This window comes from Falco biarmicus, chromosome 9 (assembly GCF_023638135.1).
Source record: "Falco biarmicus isolate bFalBia1 chromosome 9, bFalBia1.pri, whole genome shotgun sequence".
Taxonomy (NCBI): domain Eukaryota; kingdom Metazoa; phylum Chordata; class Aves; order Falconiformes; family Falconidae; genus Falco; species Falco biarmicus.
Window position 1 is genome coordinate 1,494,327 of NC_079296.1, and position 21,167 is coordinate 1,515,493.

Genomic DNA, 21,167 nt, shown 5'->3' on the forward strand with positions numbered 1-21,167 from the left:
CCAGCCATCACATCACACTCCATTTGCACTTGGATCCCATCAACCCTGCGCCACAGCTCTGCTTTCTTCACCCAGAGGCTTCCTGCCCACCAGGGATCTGACTTCAGCTCTAAGGCAGGATAATGAAGTTACCTCTGATGTATTTGAAATCCAGGGAGCTCGAAGCAAACAGATCACATCACTGTGGAGAGCCTTGAGTGGGTGCATAGGTCCTGAGGATGAATTTTCATTTGGCACCATGCATGCCAGTTGCACAAGAGGACTTAAGGTGATGGACAGATAAAAGGGCAGATATTAGCTGGGACTGATTATAGCAACATACCCAGAAATAGAAACCCTTACAGTTGTACAGCCCTGCCCTTCCCTGTGGAAATCGGGCGTTACCTCCCCACCCAAATCGCAGCAGACATGATCCTCCCTTTCAGCTGGCAGAAGGCAAGTGCCGATGTTCTCAGCAGAGAGCCGAGGTGGGTAGGTAAAGACTCTGTTACTCTGGGCACCCTATGTACATGGTCCAGGAGCTCTGCCCCCAGATTCATGGGCAGACTGATAAGATCAAAGAGGCAAAGGACAGGCATTATTAACCCCTTTCTTCCTCTAAGGAAAGTTGGCTCAAACCCATGGGTTTAGTGCTGCAAAAGCAGCATGGAAACACTCAGAGGGAAGATGAAGACAGCAACAAGCTACACTTAATAGGTAGCAAAGCAGAGAGTAGAATAGGCAGGGAGCTAGTCCAAGCAAATGCAGAGCCCTGTAAAAGAGGTGAGTCTTGAGAAGAACAACATATATGGATTTGATCACCGCAGAATATTTTGTGAGTTCTCTCAACAGTCCTGTGAGGGCTTGGCCTTATCTGAATGTTACAAAGACAGGGGAATTCTGTAGGTAAATGTATCTGTACCCGACAGAAGTGGGCATGCCTCATCCGCTGGCTTTGCTAGTAGGACAATGACTTCCCTGTGGTACTTATGTATCAGCAAAAGCAACACTCCTTATAGCTGTAAACACTGTGAGTGCCTAAACCAGCAGATGACACAAGACAAGAAATATAATCTTTCTTTCTAATATACCATGTTTAAGGAGATAAGATTAAAAGCAGGAATTTCTTAAATTGATAGAAAAATATAATGAAAATAAACATTCTTTAATATTAATTCATTAAAAGCATCTCCCACCATTATTCTCACTGATTCCATCCAGAGCTGAATACACAAGGGTGGCAGGTACCTTGTCTTACAAAGTGCAGCCTTAGGCAGTTTGCCAGGTGGAGCCAAAGACAGCAATACAGGCCTGCCTGTAATATCACTGAAGTTATACTTTGCTAATGATCCAACTCGGGCCACAGTTTCAAGGATCAGATCTGAGAAAAGGCATGTTCTCATGGTCATGTACAAACTAGCATGAAAATGAAAGGTCCTGTGCAGATGAAGAGAACCTACTGCTCTACTCACACCGGCTCAGGGCCCCACTGAGTTCCTTACATTCCTGGAAAGCAGTCAGAAACATTGATTTCATTTATTTTTATTTCATTTGGGCAATTCTTGCTGCCACTGGTTAGTCTGGGAGGATTTCTCCCTGGACAGGACTGGAATCAGTCAGGCTTTGCTTTGCTGCACCAAGCTGCCCGTACCCTTGGGGTTTCCCATTCGGTACCCTGTTCACCGCTCCTTCAGAAGATGCTCCCTCACCAAGCGCTGAGCCCGCCTCGCTCCCGGGGACCCAAGACCTCAGGGCTGTCAGCAGAGACGCCAAAGCTGTTCCTCCCAGTATTCAGACTGCTTTCCTGCGCCCCTGGGGAGAGGTACAGACAGGTGGCACTGGCAAGGTGTGTCCCTCCTCCCACCACCCACAGGTAACCTCCTTCATGTCAGAAAAAGGGAAGCCAGCATGCAGCAAGAGAAGAAAAACACCAGGATGTCTGTCACTCAGCAGAACTGCTCTCCTTCACTGGCCTGACATGCCTTTGTCCCCCGTAAGCAGCAGGATCAAAGCAAGAGGTCTGGGGACAGACAGCTTGCCCAGGCAGCCACAGCCCATGGTGTTAGACGTGAAAGATGCAAGTGCAGCTCCAGCAGGTGACAAAGCTCCTTGGCAGGGTGCAAACCCCAGGAATGGTTTGGACTGCCATAGGCTCTGCAATAGCTGGGAAGGTGCTACCCCTGTCAACATAAGCAGAGGGAGCCTGGAGGCACAGGAGGTGACCAGGACCCAGCTCACCCTTCCTGGAGGCCAGAGCAGCTGTTAACCTGCAGCGCCTCTGTGGCTCCCAGCCCGCGCCAAGCCTGATCCACCTAGCCCATCAGTTCTGCCTCATCGACCGCACACAACCTCTTCCAAATGCTGCTGTAAACAGCAGGCTCTTGGAGGAGGCTGGAAGGTGGCACTGGTAAGGTTCACGGGCCACCTCCTGGCTCTCCTCTCCAGCACAGCCACCTTGCCATGTGAAGAAAACCTTTGGCAGCTGTCTTGTGCTAGGAGACAGGGCTTGTTGAGCTTGGCTGAGTAATCCCAGCCGCTCCCATCACTGCAGCTGCATGCATCCTCGTTCTCCCAACCCAAGGATCGCTGCCTCGCTGAATCACCCCATTAAATTGCTAATATCTTATTGTTCTTTAAGATTTCAAAACTTGCTGCGAAACGTTTACAGATAATTTTTTTTTGCCTGCAGTCACTGTGCCTAATGCCCAGTCATTGAGTGCCATATGTGTTTATATGCACTGCAATTTTCCACTTGATTACATTTTACCACAAACACTTTCATCCACTCCACAAAGACAGCAGCAACACATCCATAATGTTCAGAGCAGCCCAGACAGACAGAGCCCAGATACAAATGTCTCCGCTGGCCAGGGCACCTCAAAACGTGAGATTCCTAAACCCAACCTCCAGTTCTGAAGTCCCCAAGGGTACAAGCACCTCTGTCACCTAAAGGAACGTGCAAAGTTAGCTTCACGCTCCAGCTTTCCTGTTAAGCACCTGGTGCTGCTCATAAGTCTGGAACAGCTGCACAACGTGGAGACGCTTGCCAATAACCAAGGATAGCTCAGATATTCCAAGGGAACAGGGATGGCCCAGGCCACTGCAAGGACACTTAGCACCTGAACCTGCAGAAATCCATAGAGACAGCAACAATGCAGCACACAGCACAGACCAGTTCTGAAATTAGATCCTGTGTCCCTGAAAGCAGTGGCAAGTTTTTGTCCAGCCTCCAACTAACTGGGCACAGTCCAGCTTGTCCGTAGGGGGGATCGCAGCTCCCGATTGCAATACCTTCCCGTTTGCAGCTAGGCAAGTCACTTCATCACAGGACACAGCAGCCTGGCCAGGTCAGCCCCTGCCTAAGGACAGGGGTTCCCTCTATTCCAGCTGGCTCAGGGCCACAACAGTGCTTGTGCAACCACCACAGCCTTCCAGGGCGCAGCAGGCAACAGATGCATCTACACAGCAATGCTGAAAGCCCCATGTAAGCTCATTTATTGCACCAGTTCAGCACAGCACCGAGCAGAGGGCACCAGCTCAGCTGCAGCAGTAAGACCCCTGCAGGAGCGACCCAAGCCTCAGCTCTGTGCTGATGTGGCAACGCTGCTTTGGTTCTGCAAACAGCTCTGCCCTCTCCCTGCCAGGTCCCATCCTCCCTCTGCATGGGTGAGGCAACAAGCATCTGCCACGTGATGATCAAGAGCTCTCAGCCCCTCACCACCTACCCCAGCCTGCCTTACTGACCTGCTCTGCTGACCGGCACAGTGCAGGTTCCATCGGGAAGCTCTCATAGCCCTGGAGACCAAAGAAAGTAGCCTACAACATCCTGCCACAAAGGCTTCTGCACAGCGGCAGAACAATCTGATGCTTCCCTGGGGTTCTGGCACCCCATAATAATTTTATGCAGTGGGACGAAATACAGCACATCAGGTGATGAGTTCTCTCGGGCAAACCCATAGGATCAGAGAATAATCTGGGTTGGAGAAGGCCTCAGATCATCTAGTTCAACCTCCTGCTTAAAGCAGGTACAGTTAGAGTAGGTTGCTCAGGGCCTCGGCCAGTGAAGTTTGTATTTCTAAGGATGAGACAACAGAACCCCTCTGCGCAAGCAAAGTTTAATTTAACAGATAAAAGCAACAGTGAGAACCTACTGCTGCACCCTCTCGGGCTCTTCTTTGCATTGTTTAGCCTCATAAAGAGAGAAGGAAAGAGCCAGCATTGTGTTCTGCTTGCTGCTCACGGCTTGGGAGGGCTGAGACACAAACTTTGTCACTGCAGCCCTGTGTGATTCAAAGCCTTGACTGCACCCAACAGGCAGGAACCCTTAAGATCTAGATCACACTGGGGCTGTTGATGATTTAAAACAGGCTTTCTAGGACAGCCAGTCTTAACTGCATTGGTTGGACTTAAATTTCTGAAATTCTCATACATTCTCTCTGAAAACTCCCAGTGCTGAGATAAGCTACTCAAGACCTTTGCGTGTGCCCTCATGTTAGACTCAAGGAAGAAATTTACTACCTCTTACTAAATGTAAACTGTCCAGCGACAGGCTGCTTTCTGCTGTTGACAAAAAACTCCCGTCCTTGACTGAATGCAAAGGAGCCAACCTAACTAGCCCACACTGGAGAAGAGGCACAGAAGCCATTAGTGATAACTACCCTGGAAGCCAGAAGCCAGCGTTCCTCACCCTGGACACATGAGCACAAGCCTGCAGAAAGCAAGCCAGATCAGTGAGCCCAGCTGCCAAGAAGGGCCACCACTGTTCTGCCAAGCATTAACAGCCTCTTGTTCAACAACACTGCTTAGCACCACCAACACAAAATCAATATTTCCTTGAGAGAAATGCTAGTTTAGAGAAACTCAGCAGTGACCTTGGCAGAGGTCACTCCCAAGACGTGGGGCAGCATGTCTGTCAGAGGCGGCACATGCTGCTTTTTCATCTGCTGGGAAGTCCCAGTTAACTCCCCTTTAGTTTGAGCCTTCCTACCTTCCAGAAGTCTGGTGCAGCCCGCCCACAAGGGCCAAGGATGCTCATTCCAGGTGTGGTCGTTGCCCTGCCTTTGGACTCGGGCTGTATCAGCTTTTAGGTCTGCACCTGAAAGGCAACCTTTTCACAAGGAGAAAACAAACAACAGGGAGGTGTAGGAGCAAGGTTGTGCTTGTTCCTCAGCATCTTGACTTGAACCCATCCAAACTGCTGCTAAAACACTCTCACGCCTTTCATGCAGGACAAGAACCAAAGCCCATGTGGTCAATAGCGAGCAGTGATGTTTCCCAAGAGGATGTGAGCTTCCCAGAGTTAATTGGGAGCTATCACCTGGCTGGCTGCACCTCCCAGAGAGGTATCTGCATCGAGCTAGGGGGTCTGGCTTTGTGTTGCTGCCTTGCCCCATCTCAGGAGGTAGAGACTTCAAAGCCCAGACACCTCAATTCCATCTCTTTGGCCTACTTGAAGAGTTGGGGCAGTCTTACTCTAGGGCCTTTCATTCAGGATGAGCCCATTCACTGTCTTCTAAGCTCAACTCAAGGCTTATTTACTTGCTTAATAGGAACGCGAGACTAGAGAGTATCCCTTGGGCCACTGCATTGAGTCTCCTGCCTTAGGATACCTGACAACCTTAAGCAAGTTCTTTACATCACATTCTGACTCCTGGTGCATCATCTTCAACTTCTTTCTCCCCTTCACCATCTCTTCTATTTCTGTAAATGTTAGTTACAATCCATTGCTCTGCACAAAGGGTCTCCAGACATCCCCAGAGGCCCTGGGCAGAATGGTTATTCCTGGACTTCTCCTTCCCCCTGCGGAGAATACCTGTTTTCATGCTAAAAGGAAAGAGTAACTCTAGGAGGCACAGTATTCCCGGGTTCCATGTCAAGGGGACAGAGGATGCCGTAAAGTTTGATTAAAGCAGATTCAAGAAAAAAAATCCTTTTGGGAACATCATGCACCCTAATCCACCCCATTTTCTTTCTGGTTAGGTGGCAGAGCATTTGCAATAGTATGTACTGTGGCCCGAGAGCTCCCTTAGCTGCAGGTGAATAGAAGGCATCCTCATGACAACGTGACAAGTCCAAGTGAACCATGACAGAGACTCAGAGGCAACTTCCTTCCCACACAAGACAAAGGGGATTTTCCTAGGAAGGCTTCCACATCCATCTGCAAAATCATCCCCATTCTTTCTCCCTCGATGATCCCAGCCTGCTCTTCTTTCTTCTCCGACACTCTATTGGAGGCTGGTATTTTTCTGAGCACCCAGATTTCTTCCCAACTGCCTTTGCACTGAAACCAAGATTTGAAGAAGAGCCTAAGGAGAGGGAGGGAGAGAAGTATGACACATTCAAGCTGTAGTGAAATGACATATTCATCACAGCTAACGGGGGCCCACATGGCACCCCAACTAGATGCTGCCCCACTGCCCATTGCCCAGCTGGCTCTGCTGAAGTTTCCCCCCCACCTCCCCTCCCCGCATCTCTGGTGGTGTCACTCTGAGCGAGGTGGCTGATCTGATTGGCGAGAGAACACGAGGGGTGTCAGAGAAGGTGCTCAAAGACATTTCTTGGCCGCCTCAAGGAAATAAAGGCCATCGCCGAGCCTGTCAAAATGATTAATCGCTTACAGGGAATGAGGGGGAGGAGGGAGAGGGAGGGAGAAAGAAGAGGAGGAAGGAGAAGAGAAAGACAGATGGGATGGGGAGAGCTATAAACAAACAGCAAAAGCAGGAGACATAGGATTGCCTCCATGCTGGGGAGGAGGTCGAAGCAAGGGGCCCCAGGCTGTGCTTGGGGTGAACAGGTCCCTCAAAGCCCCAAGCCCCACTTGCAGATTCCCACCCCTGCTCACGCCACAGGTTTGCACCAGCCCTGAACACAGGCTTAGAGCACCGAGGTCTGCCCTGCCAGAGTGGCATCAGACCTGACAGCCCAAGTAACACAGCCCTGTGACTCCCCAGCTCTATAAATCTCCGCAGCTCACGTGAGCCGAGAAACCAGAAGCTTATTACCTCAAATGCCAAGCAAGGCCCTATTGCCCCATGCCCTCCAGCTCCACAGCCTGTAGTGGCAGGCATTCAACCTGAATACCCATCAGCACCATTCCTTGCTGCGAGAAGCATTCTGCTCCAGTGAAACACAGACGGATGGGAGCAGCTTCTGAGAGACTGTCAGAGGAACTTGGGGCAGAGTCAGTCCACCACCTGTGATACTAAGCTCTCCTGCAGAAACAACCCCCTTGGATGCTGTTATAACCCCGCGTGCTCTCTCTGTGGGCATGGGGACTGTCCTTTCAGAGAAGGAAGTGATTTGACCTCAGCCCTTTAGCTGCCCTCAGCTCAGCGGGAGCCCTCGCACAGCTCACTGCATGGGGCCAGCGGTGCTTAAGCAGCTCAGGGACCACAGTGCGCACACCAGATCTCATAACACAGATCACCTACACACAGGACAGTGTACAGTCCTTTCTTCCTGGCTTCCCAAGGGGTTTCAAGTCACACCCGAAGGTCCTCCCTGTCAAGGCATTCAATGCTGAAACCTGACTATTCATGAAAAAACACACCGCTGAAACTGAGATGACGGTCACACCTGTGGCTCCTGCCACCCAGCACAGCGACATTTCCTGCAGCCAGGGCAGTACCCCGCAGTGTCAAAGCCTGGGCTTTCTCAGGGCTTACAGCAAGTTTGTGAGGTGAATTCCAACAGCAACCCCACAACATCAGAAGCTGCCTTACTCTCCACAAAAAGCATTGAGGTGCACTCCTCCGAATGGAAACATGCATTTTAAATGTCAACTGTGAATGAGAAGCAGCCCTTCTCTCAGGCAGTTAAAAGGGAATAAAAGTCACTACCTGACACATCTCCCCACCCTGAACAATGCGACCAGTGATTCTCCTACCTTCTCTCGTGATAAGCATTGTTAGATGCTGTCCTGAGATATGCTGTTTTCTCCTTCATTTTCAGTTGCTGTGGTGAACAACGCCAGCCATGGGAAGAGGCTGAAAATCCAAGCTGCTGTCATTTATCCGAGCTTAGAGCCAGCTGGGAATGAGGCAACATGGCTTCAGATCTTCCCTTTGCAGGTATCTGCTTTGATTTCCAGTCACAGAAAGAATAATCACTGCGGTGGAGACCCCTGCCTCAAGAGAAAGACCCAGCCTTGCAAAGACAGGAATTGTCACTGAAATCAATTAATACAGTAAGCTGAAGTCTTGAGATGAATTAACCAACATCATGTGCCCCACAAGCGGTCTGTGATCCCCCCTCGCAAGTTATAGTTGTTGATCTAATCAGAGGCAGTGCCTCTTCAAGTAAACTATGCCAAAACGTTTAACCTGACAAGACTTCAAATGACGGCTGCAGGAAAAACAGGTAACAGATTTCATGTATACCAGTATCTTGATCAAGACCCTCAAAACCCAAACAAATGCATATACTGGGTTGTGCATGGTGGGGTGATGAGCTAAGCCAGCAAACAACAGACACAGAGAAGTCACCACTGCCTTCTTTACCTGTCATGCAGCCCATCAGGCTCCTCCTTGCTCTCGTAAGAAATGACATTAATAGGAAAAGAGCCTGGAACTTCTTTCATATTGCTCGTCCTAATCTTTCTGCATGCCAGTCAAGGCCTGTGCCTGGTCTCCTCTGCACCAGAAACTTCAAGGCTGCATGTAAGGTTTGGGAAAGGAGACTGCAAAAATTTAAGAAGTTGTTTCTGTGGGTTTTGCTGGCAGTTTGTGGCCAAGCACCGAGAAGGAAGTGCAAGGCGTTGGGGCAAGGAGAGTGCTCCAAAATGCGCTCTTTCCCTTACTAAGCAGATAGCCAAGAACCACTGAACAGCACAGGAAGGATTTTGTCTAGCTGCCTTCCTCCACAAGCTTTCCAACCCAGCCAAGACCCTGGCTGCTGCTTCATACCTAGGCAGAGGGAGCTCTGCAGAGCAAGAGTAACACTGAGAGTTATGCATCTCATGGACTTTGCTGTGGCTCCAGTGGCTGCCTCCACTGTTTGAGGAATATTCTCCCCCCCTTCCCTCCTTCTAACAAAGATTCTGATTAATGATCACTCATTCCTAATTGTCAAATTTCTTTTCCTTCATCCTGTGTCTAATCACCAGTGACAGAAGCCATTACGCAAATGAGAGCAGACGACTTCCCACAACTGTTCTCGTTGGTAAAAGCCTTGTAATTTAAAGCTCTGATTTGTAGAGGAAAGCTGCGTTTCCCCAAGGCGTCCGGGCATCTGTTCCACTTACACTCCAAGAGCCTCCACTTCCGCTCCCTCCCCCCACAATTAGTCCTCTGCTTGCAACAAATATTTGACTTTGCGAGGCAGTAATTAGAACTTACTTTGCATGCGTTTGTCACAGTAACAGCATCTCTTTCCCTTTCCTTCCAGGCAACAGCACCAATGCAGAAAAATGCCCAGGGAAGACTGTGACTTCAGGACTTCCCAGGACATTGGTGAGAGGTGTCATCTCCAGAACAGGAACGGAACATGAAGACCATAAACCAGAGCGCAAGGAAGCTCCTCACACACACGGGGTAGAAGGGAGGCTTAGAGAAAAGCACTTTGAAAAAAACCACACACGTGCAGAGGCAGCACCCGCTGCTGCAGTTGCTGCTCTGCTTCCTGGGCTGGGATGGTGGCAGCATGGATCAACCGTGCACCAACAACAGAGGCCTGCCAAGAGATTGTCAAAACTCCAGGCGCACCATCCCCATTCTAGGACTAGAGCAGCGGCAGCATTCACTGTTGGCTCACTCATCGGTAAGAAGTGTTGCAAAGAAAAGAAACAGCAGTCTTGGCGGAGGCCTGCCCCTCCCTTCCCCCAAGAGCTGCTTCGATGCTCAGGGTCTCTCCCCCTTCACCCCCACCTGTGTTAGATTGGCCCCTGCACTGCAGCTATGTCCCATACCTCCTCCACCATGGCTCTGATCCTGACCAGCCGGCTTCACTCTGCACCTGCTTTATCACTCCAAATTTCCTGGGTGATCGCCGAGCTGAGCCTGATCACAAAGCAGGTAAGACAGTGCATCAGTCTGAAAACCCACACTCTTCTCTTTCCATGGGAAAGATCCTGCAGCCATGATCTATAGGGATTAAGAGAAAGGTCACTTCTCCCCAGAGAAATCTCACTTTTCAAGGAACAGGGAAGTGGGCAAAACAGAAGGACCTAAGGTAGTAAAAGCAAACAAGAAAACAACTGGAAGGGAAAAATCCTGGAGACTGTTTTTCAAATGACACAGACCTCATCCCTCTGTTTCCTCCACTTCTCTGCACAACCCAACATCTGTAAGCTTTGTGGTGCCAGCCATGCATGTTACCCACAGGCATGTGCACAACAGAAAGGCTACAGGATCAGCCATAACAGACCACTAAGTTCAGTGGAACAGAAGCAAATGAGTGTTCAGCGCTGATGATCCCAGCAGGCACAGGAGGGAAGGGTGAACACCCACGGTCACAGGAAACTTTACCCTCTTGTCTTTTCCACTCCCTCCACATTCACCCTGTTCCCCAAGGGCATGAGGAGACAATGCCAATTGTGGTACCAAAGGCTTAGACAGCTGCCTCTCTCTCCTCTCACCAGCCCCACCATCTCTAAGATATATTCAGCTCTTCCCCATTTTACTACACATTAGAAATTTGTTCAGATTTAGCCAATATTTCACTGACAGTTAGGTACCAAGATTGCTGTAGTTAATATTACCATAAAATAATTTGTGTCTTTATCAGGTAGAGAGAACTCCACCACCCAAGGCTGCTACAGCAGAGGTACACAGAGGAAGCCTCCACCCAAAATCTCCTTGACCAAAGTATGAATCAGATAAAGGACCAAATGAAGGATAAGATATCCCAAAGGACAAGCAACTGATAGAACTCATTAGACCTAATAGTGTAGTTTACTCTGTCATCCCATCAGTGACCAGATCATGGTGACACCATTCGAGTCAGTAGGGAGGATAATTTGTTCCCTCCCTACCAACACTTGTTGACAGGGTTCAAGGATACCATCTTACTCCTAGCTTTCCTTTCAGGTTTAAGGAAGTAGCATGAGGAAAGTTTGTGAAGACACAATAATGCAGTTGGTATTGGTGCTTTGAAGGCAGTTCTGGAGACCAGCAGCTTTCATCAGTGAAGAACGCACATGGAGTTACTAGAAAGACTGAAAGGTAGCCTTATATGTGTATCTCCTTATACAGCTCTCCTGTACAGCCACTCACAAAATAAAAGCCACACAGTTCTGTTGTTCAACATTGGTTGTATTTAAGAACTACACTTCAGAAGGTACCGTGTGTGTCACGCCCCACCCCCCGCACACACACCCCTAGCAGAGAACACACACAGCTTCCCAATACCATGGCAAGGGGCATTGAAAGCACAAGGTGAATAGGGAAGGGGGGGAGTCAGTCCATCAGTGCATTGTGAATAAGCTTTCACGAAATCAAGTGCAGCAAAACCTGTTCAGACACTTTAAAAGTTAGACCTTTGGCAAATAAAGAAAAAACAAAAGGATTCTGAAGTTCTGTAAGTACCATTCTCTCTCCACATAGGATATGAACTCCCACCCTGAGCTTCAAGAGTTGACGGTGTCCCAGCAAATAGTACTGGAGACTACCATGTGCTGAATAAATAGCACAGAGGTGGGATTTCATTTGAGCATTTTTCAACCACAGGCATGTGCCCAGTACTCCTGGGAAGGTCTTGCTTTTGGCCAGAGTGAGCAGCTTAGCGTTCTTCCCCACCTGCCCAAAGGCTGAGCATTGATAAGCATCCAGCTGAGCAACCTTCACCTGGATGTAACCACAGCTCTGGAGAGTCTGTAACAAGTAACATGGCAGTCACACTACTCAGTAACACAGATGTATTTCTTAAACAAGGACCCCACAGCTGCCAATTACACTTCAGTTGTTCTGACCTGTAAAGCAGCCAACTAGCCCCTGGGACCTCCTGTTTGAGAGGCCTCTCAGCTTAGTGCAAGGCAAGCTCACTGCAGGTGGTGCATGAGCCATCCCAACAAAAGACAGAGCACATGTTCTCAACACTCTTATGAGAATCCCATGTCAGAACAAGTCCTGAAGAACAGAGAAAAACATTGGGAAGTCTCAACAGAACAAATTCCCCACTTCTCTGGGATGAGATTAACGGGCTATGAAACATCTCCTACATCTAAGCTCTTGGGATCCTTACAACTTGCATCAAATACACAAGACCTTGCACCACCCCCCAAACCAGGGAGAGCAGTGCAGCACACTTCAGGGAAGCAAAAGCCAGCCTCCATACGAGCTCAAGGCTTTTGCATGGAAGTGGAAAGCAAAATTATTTTTCAGGGTGATTGCTGAGGACTCTTTAAGAGGCTTGTCTGGTTCCTGTGCTCCAGTCTTGTCACTTCCCAGCCTGCCATGTCAAGTCCCAGCACACAAAAAGGATCAAGATAACCTTAACCACATTTAAACAGAAAGCCCTGACCTCTTTCACATGACTGTACAAGGAAGGGAACCACACACTGGCATGGATTTAACTGATGGACAGGAGCCACACAACATCACACAAACATGCGCACCTGTGCGCAGCCACACACACTTGAGTTCTTGCAGTTTCAGTAAAAAGGGCACTTTCCCATGTTAGTCCAAGGAGCCAGCACCCCTGGTGGGGAGACGGGAAGCTCTGTACCTATCTGACACTGCATTTTGACAGTCTGGCTCAGCACCCCTGGGGAATTTTATTTAAAAATGTGGCTTAATTGTTCCAAGACTCGGAGAATGCCCTGGCATTTATGCACCTCCCTTCATAATGCTACATCCCCTTTTAACCATACTGCAGCTTCAAAAGAGCAGGAGAGCAGCCTTCACTTCCCAGAGAAAGCTGTCAGAAAAGAGGTTTATCTAGACTCCTACAACACATTATTTGGAGAGGATAGGATTTGGCGCTCACACACTAGATGAATTCACTGTGATCTCTACCCTGTGCTAAGTCCAAAGCATAGATGTCTTAAGCTGAAGAAACAGAATCATTTATCCTGTTGCTCATCACACACAGGCTATCTCACATGTTCCATTATACAAAAAGGTGCCACAGTTGAGCATGGACAGGTCCTCTAACAACAGAGGACTGTGAAACCTATCACTTTCCACCTTATATCCACTGCAGGCACCAAAACATAAACCCAGCCAGGAAGTCCAAACCCCGTGAGGCTGAGGAAACAAGATCACTCCTGGTTCTCCTCCAAGCTTTTCTTCAAATGCCTGAAATTCTTGAAGCAACACATCCAGTGCCAGAAGCCATGCTCCTTGTTGTGGCAAACAGGGTAGAGGGAGAAAAAAACAAGTTAGTGAGCATGAATCCAGCTTCCAATAAGTGCAGACTCTTTCTTGGGAGGTTCGGTTAGATGAGAGTGGAAGATGAATGGGGTACTAACGGTTTTGCAGTTCCAGTAGCCCCCTTTATTGTAGTGGGGCAAGGATAGGCCAGGAAACCCATCAGTCTGTTAAGTGCCGCGTGCAATACTAGCGCTCAGTATCTTCCATTGCTTGTGAACAAAGCAGCTCCAACATCAGTCACTCCGGGCAGGCAGGCATTAGTCATACCGTCCCTTAATCATCATATTCAACAAGGGACCCACCTGTTCAAAACAAAACCAGACTGTTAGCTGGGACAGTTACTCAGAAACGGCAACTGCAGAGCCTGTTCCCTCTGCATCACAACACCTTATGAGCTGAGCAGCCCAGGGCAGAGGATCTCAGCACACAAACTGAGTCTAAGGTACACTGAATCAGTTTCAAAGTATTTTCCAGATAAATACTGGGGCACCCTTGAGCACATCCTCAGATACCCTACCAAAATTGCAGCATTCTCTACCAACACCCAACTGTAGCTGTCAGCAAAACACTGCATCCATGGTATTTGAAACCTTTTCACTTCCCACCCTAGATTTGTGATTTCTCAGTAGATACTATTAAAAGGAGTCAACAGTCATCAGGGGTTGCTTTTTGCAGGGCACAGAAGGAACATTCTTACTCATTGAATCCTCTCTGGTCCTTGGGGTCACTTGGAAGGAAGACTAGGGCTGATAATTTTGCTAAGGTTTTGCTTTCAGTCAAGACCACTCCCATTTCTCAGCACTGCCTGATCACTGAGGGAAGTTCAACACGCTACAGAAGCAAGATAATCTCAGGGGAGAGGCTCATCTTACATTAGGGCACTAAAAAGAAGTTTGTGCACAGTGGTAAGGGTTACAGACCATGAAAACATTTCTATTCACAGCCAGTATTTTCACTTTCAGATCAGCAGGAGATCTTCAAAAGCATACTCTTAGTAATTCCACCTGGCTTTTTGAAATACCAGTTGATTAAAACCACAAAGAATTCAGAGACAGAGACATGTGTTAAGCGGGAAACACATGACTTAGAAGAGATTTATCTTAAGAGATCTGGATTCAGCAGGTAAAACAGTGTCTTTTTTTTGGCAAACACTGGGTATCGTTGCTGCACAGAAGGCTAAGGAGAGTTTGGGAGCAACACTTCCCTGGCAGTGCCCAAAGCCAAAGCCAAACACCTTCCCCCACATACAAGAACAATTAATCCCTTGTTTGTAGTGGTCCTCTCCAGAATTAAAATGTAAAGAGCTTGCCTTTTTGTAGCCAAAGGACCTTCTGAAGACAGCAGGAAGAACCATTCACAGCAACAGAGCAACCCTGCTTTCTCCTACCCTCACTGTGATACCTGCAGAGCCAAATAGTTGGCATCTCGAGTTTTGCATTAAGCCATAACAAATTCAACAACAGTGACTATATGGTTCCGTTTTGTACCTCTTGTGGATTTCCTAAGGCTTCTCCCAACATCTTCTCAATGTTCCTCATTATCGCCACTTTCTGATGAGCCTTTAATGGATACTCGATTCTCTTTGGGGTTGGGGCACCCTGAAACATCAGAAATAGCTCATGTCATGCTTCCTAAATTGGCAGATAATTCTACCTTCTACCAGCCACCCAGTCTCTCACACACGACTCAAGGGAGAAAGCAACTTTCAGCTTTAAAGCAAAGGATTTGGTGCAACGAAGTTCTCATATTGACAACACATGCCAATACATCTCTACTGAAAAAATCCTCTGGGATAGAGCTATCCAAGCTGTGCAGGAAAGTGCTTGTACTCACCTTGTACCAGAAGTTCACAGTGATGGTAATCCCCCCATTCAGGAGAGACTCAATGTGGTGCCACCTGCATGGAAACCACAAAGAAGACGACACTATTGCTGTAGTTTATAGTGAAATACCTTAGATGGATGAGTTCAGACAGCACTAGACAAGCCTTGCCCTACACCACCATCATCAAGACCTCAGAACTACCGGAAAGGTCTTTGTATTTAAATACAGATCCTCTTCTCACACACATTAATGGAGTACTTGCACCATTAACATGGTGTCAGGGAGAGTTACCATTCCCATCCAACAGACAGGAAGTAGAAGCAGATTAGCCCAGGGTATCACAGAAAATACCATACTCGCTGATGAAGCTGAAACAGAATTATCTTAAGAGCCAACCCAACACTTCAAGCAGAAGACCTTTTAAACCTCTGTTGGCTGGTCACTGTGCAGTCCCACCATTCCTCTTACCAGTACATAGGTATGTATAGCACATCCCCTGGCCCCACCACCGCCTCATAGCCAACCACGCTCCGGAAGTTTGGAAACTTCTCATAGTCAGGATTGTCAAAGTCCACCTAACAGAGGAAAACATTAATAAACTCAGAAGAACTTCCTGCAATGACAGTCCTCATTATTGGCTCTCAGTATCAAATCATCCTTCCCTATATGGCTTTCATATTCGCATTTGTGTCTTAACTCCATTGCAATGTCCTGCAGTACCCTCAAAGTACCATCTACTTGGGTAGGAGTCCTGCAATTTGTTTCTGAGCAAATCTGTTTGACAAGTCATCAATGAAACAGAAAAGGTACCAACTGCAGCCCAGTTGTGCTATCAGTAAGAGCGTGTTTATAGCCCTAGTTCTTGCAAGGCAGGACCAGACACAAACAGAAACACTACCAGGCCTTCCATCTATTCTCAACATATTCACCAGTTAACAGATCTGAACACAGGTTTTGCAAAAGCAGCTTTAATTCCAGTACAGCTTCCTCCCACCTAGCACCTTCACAAATGTCCTGTTTTGGCATGGAACAGAGAACAGATCTGCTACTCTCACCTGGCTCTGTCTGTCACACGGATGGTGCACAGGATAAGGGTAGAGGCATTCAAACTGATCAGGAGGGAACAGGATACATCTCTTGTAACCCTTAATCTGAGCAAAGAAGTTCTGCTGCTCATCATAATGAGCTGGTGTCACATTCCCTACAGAGAGAGAAAAGATGATAATCAAGACACACTCACATACAGGTAGGAAAGATGGAAGCAAGTTACATTCTTTGATGAAGACAGTAAATACACTTCCACATATTCAGAAAACTAAACATGGAAAATGACCACAAAAACGTTACAAACTGATCACTGTATCAGTCAGCCTTTATTGAGCAGTTGCTACTCCACTTAATTTCCATTCTAAATCCATATTCAGCAACTCATGCTTTACAGGATTAGAATTTCCAGCTTGTTCCCATGAACAGCAGATGGCAAACGTTGATGGGAAGCTTCTTCATAAAACACATTGTTTAGATGACAAGTTGTAGAACGGACTTTAGGAAATTATCAGTCTAGAGAAAAGGAGTCTAACAGCCTGATCTTGAAAAAAGTCCTAGTAGTTTTGCAAGAAAACAAGTAAATATTTTTTTGTCATTGGGGCTCCCAACAGCACCTTCTCAGTCTGATTAACAGTTCTGAAGCTTGACTGTTACCACTAGATCTTAAATTTAATCAAACCTTTAAATACAATGGGGCATTCTGTACCCCTTACAACTATGTTTTTTAAGCTGCTTGCAATTCAGATATTACTCTTTTAGCTCGCTCTTTGTATGTATTTTCACTAAGTAGAATTAAGATGACAATTAACCCCGCAACTTCATTAGATGTATCATAAAATCAAATGCTCCTGTAAAGACACTCCTTTTCCTAGTACACACTGGTTCAAGACAATCCCTTGGTTCTTGCACATAACCTGTTGATAACAGGATTTTAGTGATCACATTATGTATGACCTGTAGGGAACTGTTGGTGCACTGCTTTTATGTGAAGTTCTCTTCTCTCAGCTAGTAAAACAAGTGGCAAAGACAAACAGCTGTAAGTTGAGTATGACCTGTTGCAAAGGGGAAAAACATCTGCTGTCAGAACTGAATAGCCATGAATTAACAAATAATTATAATTGGATGTGATGACCACACTGATTATAGGCCATCCTGCTTCAAGAAACATACACAGTTTTGTGCCCAGTTATTGATATTACTTTCTACTGGAACGCTCTCCTTGTCAACAGGGTAGTGGTACCTCTGTCTTCTAAAGCATTTGCCTATGAATAAGTCTCCACATGGATTTGGAATTACCCTCTATCCAGATATTTCTGGGATTTATCCATCTTCCAAGTTCCTCAGTTCCCTCTAACTTTCAAGAAGAAATTCAGCTCTTAAGAGAATTTCTCCCCGACAGTGTACCAGCTCAAATAAGAACAAATGCCTGACAGAATAATCAACGTTTCCTCCTGGGTAGACACTGGACACGCTAAGAAAAGCCCAGAAGACTAACTTTGCTCAACTTGTAAATCCTTTTGCAATTCAAACCTGCAGGCTCTGAGCATTTTACATCTACAGCATCTGAAGCATTCAAATAATAAGCAGCTCTCAGAATATGATTAGCAATTACCGAAAACACAGCCCTACCACCATCACACAGAGTCTTTCCACGAGCAGATTACATCCAGGCATTCACAGTGCATCCCTGGGGAAATACAGGCTATTCCTTTGGTTGTTTCCTCTCTGTAACCCAAGTTAAGTGGTGACAACAATCCCCACACAAACTAAAGATTTAAACTGCCTGCTCTGAAGAAACACTTGGTGGAAAATCCATTTGAAAGACCTTCTGAAATTGAAATACAGAACTGCTGACCAGATCTTCTCCCAGAGGTAGCTGCTTACCTTCCATGCCAATAAGAAGCAAGTTAGAAGTCAGCTGACCCCAGCCACGTTTCCCTTGTTGCTTGTTAATCCAGTTCCAGTTGAAACCAAGGAAATCCACCACAATCTTCCTTCCAACTGTGTCATTCAGTGTTTGCTGCAGATACAGCCTGTATTTTCCCAGAGATAAAGAGAAATCAAGCTTTGCCATGAAGATAAAGACATACTTCTGCATCTCTTCAGAAAGATTTCAAAACAAAGAGACATAACTCCTACAGATTCTGTTCTACCACCACACATCATAAACACCTGTAGAAAGAAAGCATTTCAAAAAGTCCTGAAACTTTGCTGAAAGGTTTTCTGGTACAGAAGGGAACAGAACTCAATTCTGTTTGAATAATCGTAAGGGAAAAGGAGAATTTTACAGCAAAAACATCCCCCTTGTAATGCAGGAGGAGGAAACTGTACACTGGCTGGCCACTGTCAAATATCAAACACATTCATGAATAATCCCCAGATAAATGACACCACTCCAACTCATCTGCAGTAAGAATTACCTCTTCTACTAGAAGTGCATGAGGGAAAAAAAGGGCTCAGGAAATCCTGCACGTTTCAGCATCAAATTACTTTAAAGCCATGCCTACCTTTAGACATAGAGGACCAGAGGAATCAAACATCTGTATTAACAATCACAGTATTACAGACTACTGTCTGCAATGCTGGAAGAAAAATGCATTTTTAAGCTCAAGGACTACCTTCTCTCTTGGAAAAAGCACACTCAAAGCTGAGAAAGAATAGAAAGGTACAGACGACAAGTGGACAGGGACACAGAGTTGCTTCGAATTAAGACACAATTAAGCATCCATAAGTTAGAGGGCTGGTGACTGACAAAATTAACACAGGGTTTACATTGCTAATAGTTATTATATTCCATATAAACGTGAAGCTCCTCTCAGTAACTTACAGCTCCATTAGTGGTGCAGGCCATCAACACCAGCAAATACACTGCACATATGCAACCTCTTCTCATTTTTCTGAAAGAGTGTTAGCACCAGCTGCCTTGGTATTCTGTAAAAAAGGCTGAGTGCTATAGCCCATACCTTTTCATCAGATACCTAAGCTCCTCTATCAATACTACAGTCTGCCAAAAGAAAGTGAAGCTTAATGCTTTCTCTACGCAAACCTTGCCTCAGACAGAGAAAAAAATTAAACAAAACTCTGCAGACAATGTAAACAGTTCGATTAACCAATGGCATGACTATTTTAATCAGGTAACAAGGCTGCTGTCAACTAGCAGCCCTGCAGGAAAAGCAGGGCTATAAAGAAAAAAAGAAAAGCTTGAGAGGTTTTAAACATCAACACTCACTGAAGAGAATCTTGTTCCCTACTTAGACCTGCAGAAATGGAGAAACCTTCAAGTATTACTTACCTCTCAGCACTCCCTTTTTGTTGTATTTCACTGAGTCTGTCCACAAACTCAGCAAACTTCATCTCTTCCCTGCTCGACTTGGGTTTGAAGTTCTTAAAATTGGCCATTTTCTTCTCATCATAGTACAAAAACTTGTGTGTGCTGGCACTATACACTGAGAAGTCCCCATTGCCAATGTTTTCCTGAAGGTAGTCCAGGTCCCATTTCAGAGCTGGATAAACCAGATTCGTATCTGTCAGCACCACTGGCTCCTGGAGAGGAACAAGAAATCCATTGATTCAAGACCCTCTTGAACTTGAGAATGATCACATTCATTACTGCAATCACTTGAGCTCGCTTTGGAAACAGGGAATTGGAAAAGGCATTAAGAGTAATCAGGTACCTTGGTCTGAGGAAAAAAAACCAAGAAAAATGTGATAGGAAGTTTTGAGAAAGTGTCCTCAGCAAGTTCCTGGTAGTAACAGGACAGATTCCACTATCTACTTAGCTAATCTCTATAACATGTGAGGTTAGACAAACACTAGCTGGAAACAGTTTTAGGCCTACTTGGTCCTGCCATGTAGCAAGGAAACACAGTAGATTCTGCCTGGTCCCTTCTAGCCTAGCTACGAAGGGCTAAATACTGGCAGAAAGGTATTTCTGAATCCAGAAACAGAGACAGTACTCATGTCTTTTCTCAGAGGATCGCAGATAACCTTCAGCCATCAAAAAAATAATACTACCTTATCTCTTCTATACCAAAAAAGCAACAACTACAAAAAGAAGACAAAGGGCATCACCTATCTCCTCACCTATAAATAGATGCAACCTAAACAAGAACTCTTGATAGCTGCTGTGTTTACAAGCTATGCATGCACAACTTTCCTTCTTGCAGGATTTGTTTAAAAAAAAACCAACAAGCTAGCAATCTTACCAAAACGAAATCGGGCTTATCCAGAACAAATACAAGAGCCGCTCTGCAAGGCAGCATTCACACCTGGAGTCATTCTCACTTAGAAAATAACAAGCATATGCCCATGGTTTTACACAACATTTCCACGACTTTCGCCCGGACAACAAAGCACTTTGTTGAAGTCTGCAGGAAACGTTTCCTCTCTCAGCGCTGTGGCACCGAAAAGAAGCGCCCACCACAGCTCAGAGGAACGCGACAACGGCCACAGCCGAGCCCGCGCCGGGGCGGGGGGGCGCGGCAGGCACTCCACGGCGGGCAGCGCGGTAGCCTCAGAGGCAGGGCCGGGACGCGCCCCCGGGACGGCACCAGGGCCCGGAGCGCCCCGCTGCCTGCGAGCCGCTCTGCGGGCCCTGCTCCGCTCCGCCCCGCCGGGCCTGGCGGGCAAGGCGGGCAGCCTCCGCGCCGCAAACCGGCCCCGCCGCAGCCCCAGCGCCGGGCCGGGTCGCCGCTGCCCACCGCACCTCGTTCTCGATGAGCTCCTCGGCGCGGGGGTCGCTGTGGCTGAGCCGCGGGATAGGCCGCGTCTCGAAGGAGTAACGCCGGAACTGGGACTCGCTCCAGCCGCTCCCTGCCGCTACCGCCGGGCCCTCCTGGCAGCCCGCGGCCGCCGCCGAGGAGGAGGCCGCCGCTGCCATCGCCGCCTCTACCGGAGAACCCGGAACTAAAAAGCCGGAAGCGGAAGCTGCCCGCCCATGGTCACGCCGGAAGTGAAGGGAGACGGCGGGAGGCAGACGAAAGGGCAGGAGGGAGCGGCGGCGGCGGAGAG

General features: G+C 47.3%; 1 protein-coding gene across 1 annotated transcript; it reads right to left on the reverse strand.

Moving 5' to 3' along the window:
* Positions 1 to 11,207: 11,207 nt before the first annotated feature.
* On the reverse strand, positions 11,208 to 21,084 carry HIF1AN (hypoxia inducible factor 1 subunit alpha inhibitor). The gene is made up of 8 exons (XM_056351841.1): positions 20,863 to 21,084; positions 19,450 to 19,700; positions 18,042 to 18,190; positions 16,166 to 16,311; positions 15,579 to 15,685; positions 15,120 to 15,183; positions 14,774 to 14,884; positions 11,208 to 13,588 (listed from the first exon to the last, which is right to left on the reverse strand). The coding sequence occupies exons 1-8, from the start codon at positions 21,034 to 21,036 to the stop codon at positions 13,544 to 13,546; spliced, it is 1,047 nt and encodes a 348-aa protein (XP_056207816.1). The 5' UTR covers positions 21,037 to 21,084; the 3' UTR covers positions 11,208 to 13,543.
* Positions 21,085 to 21,167: the final 83 nt, after the last annotated feature.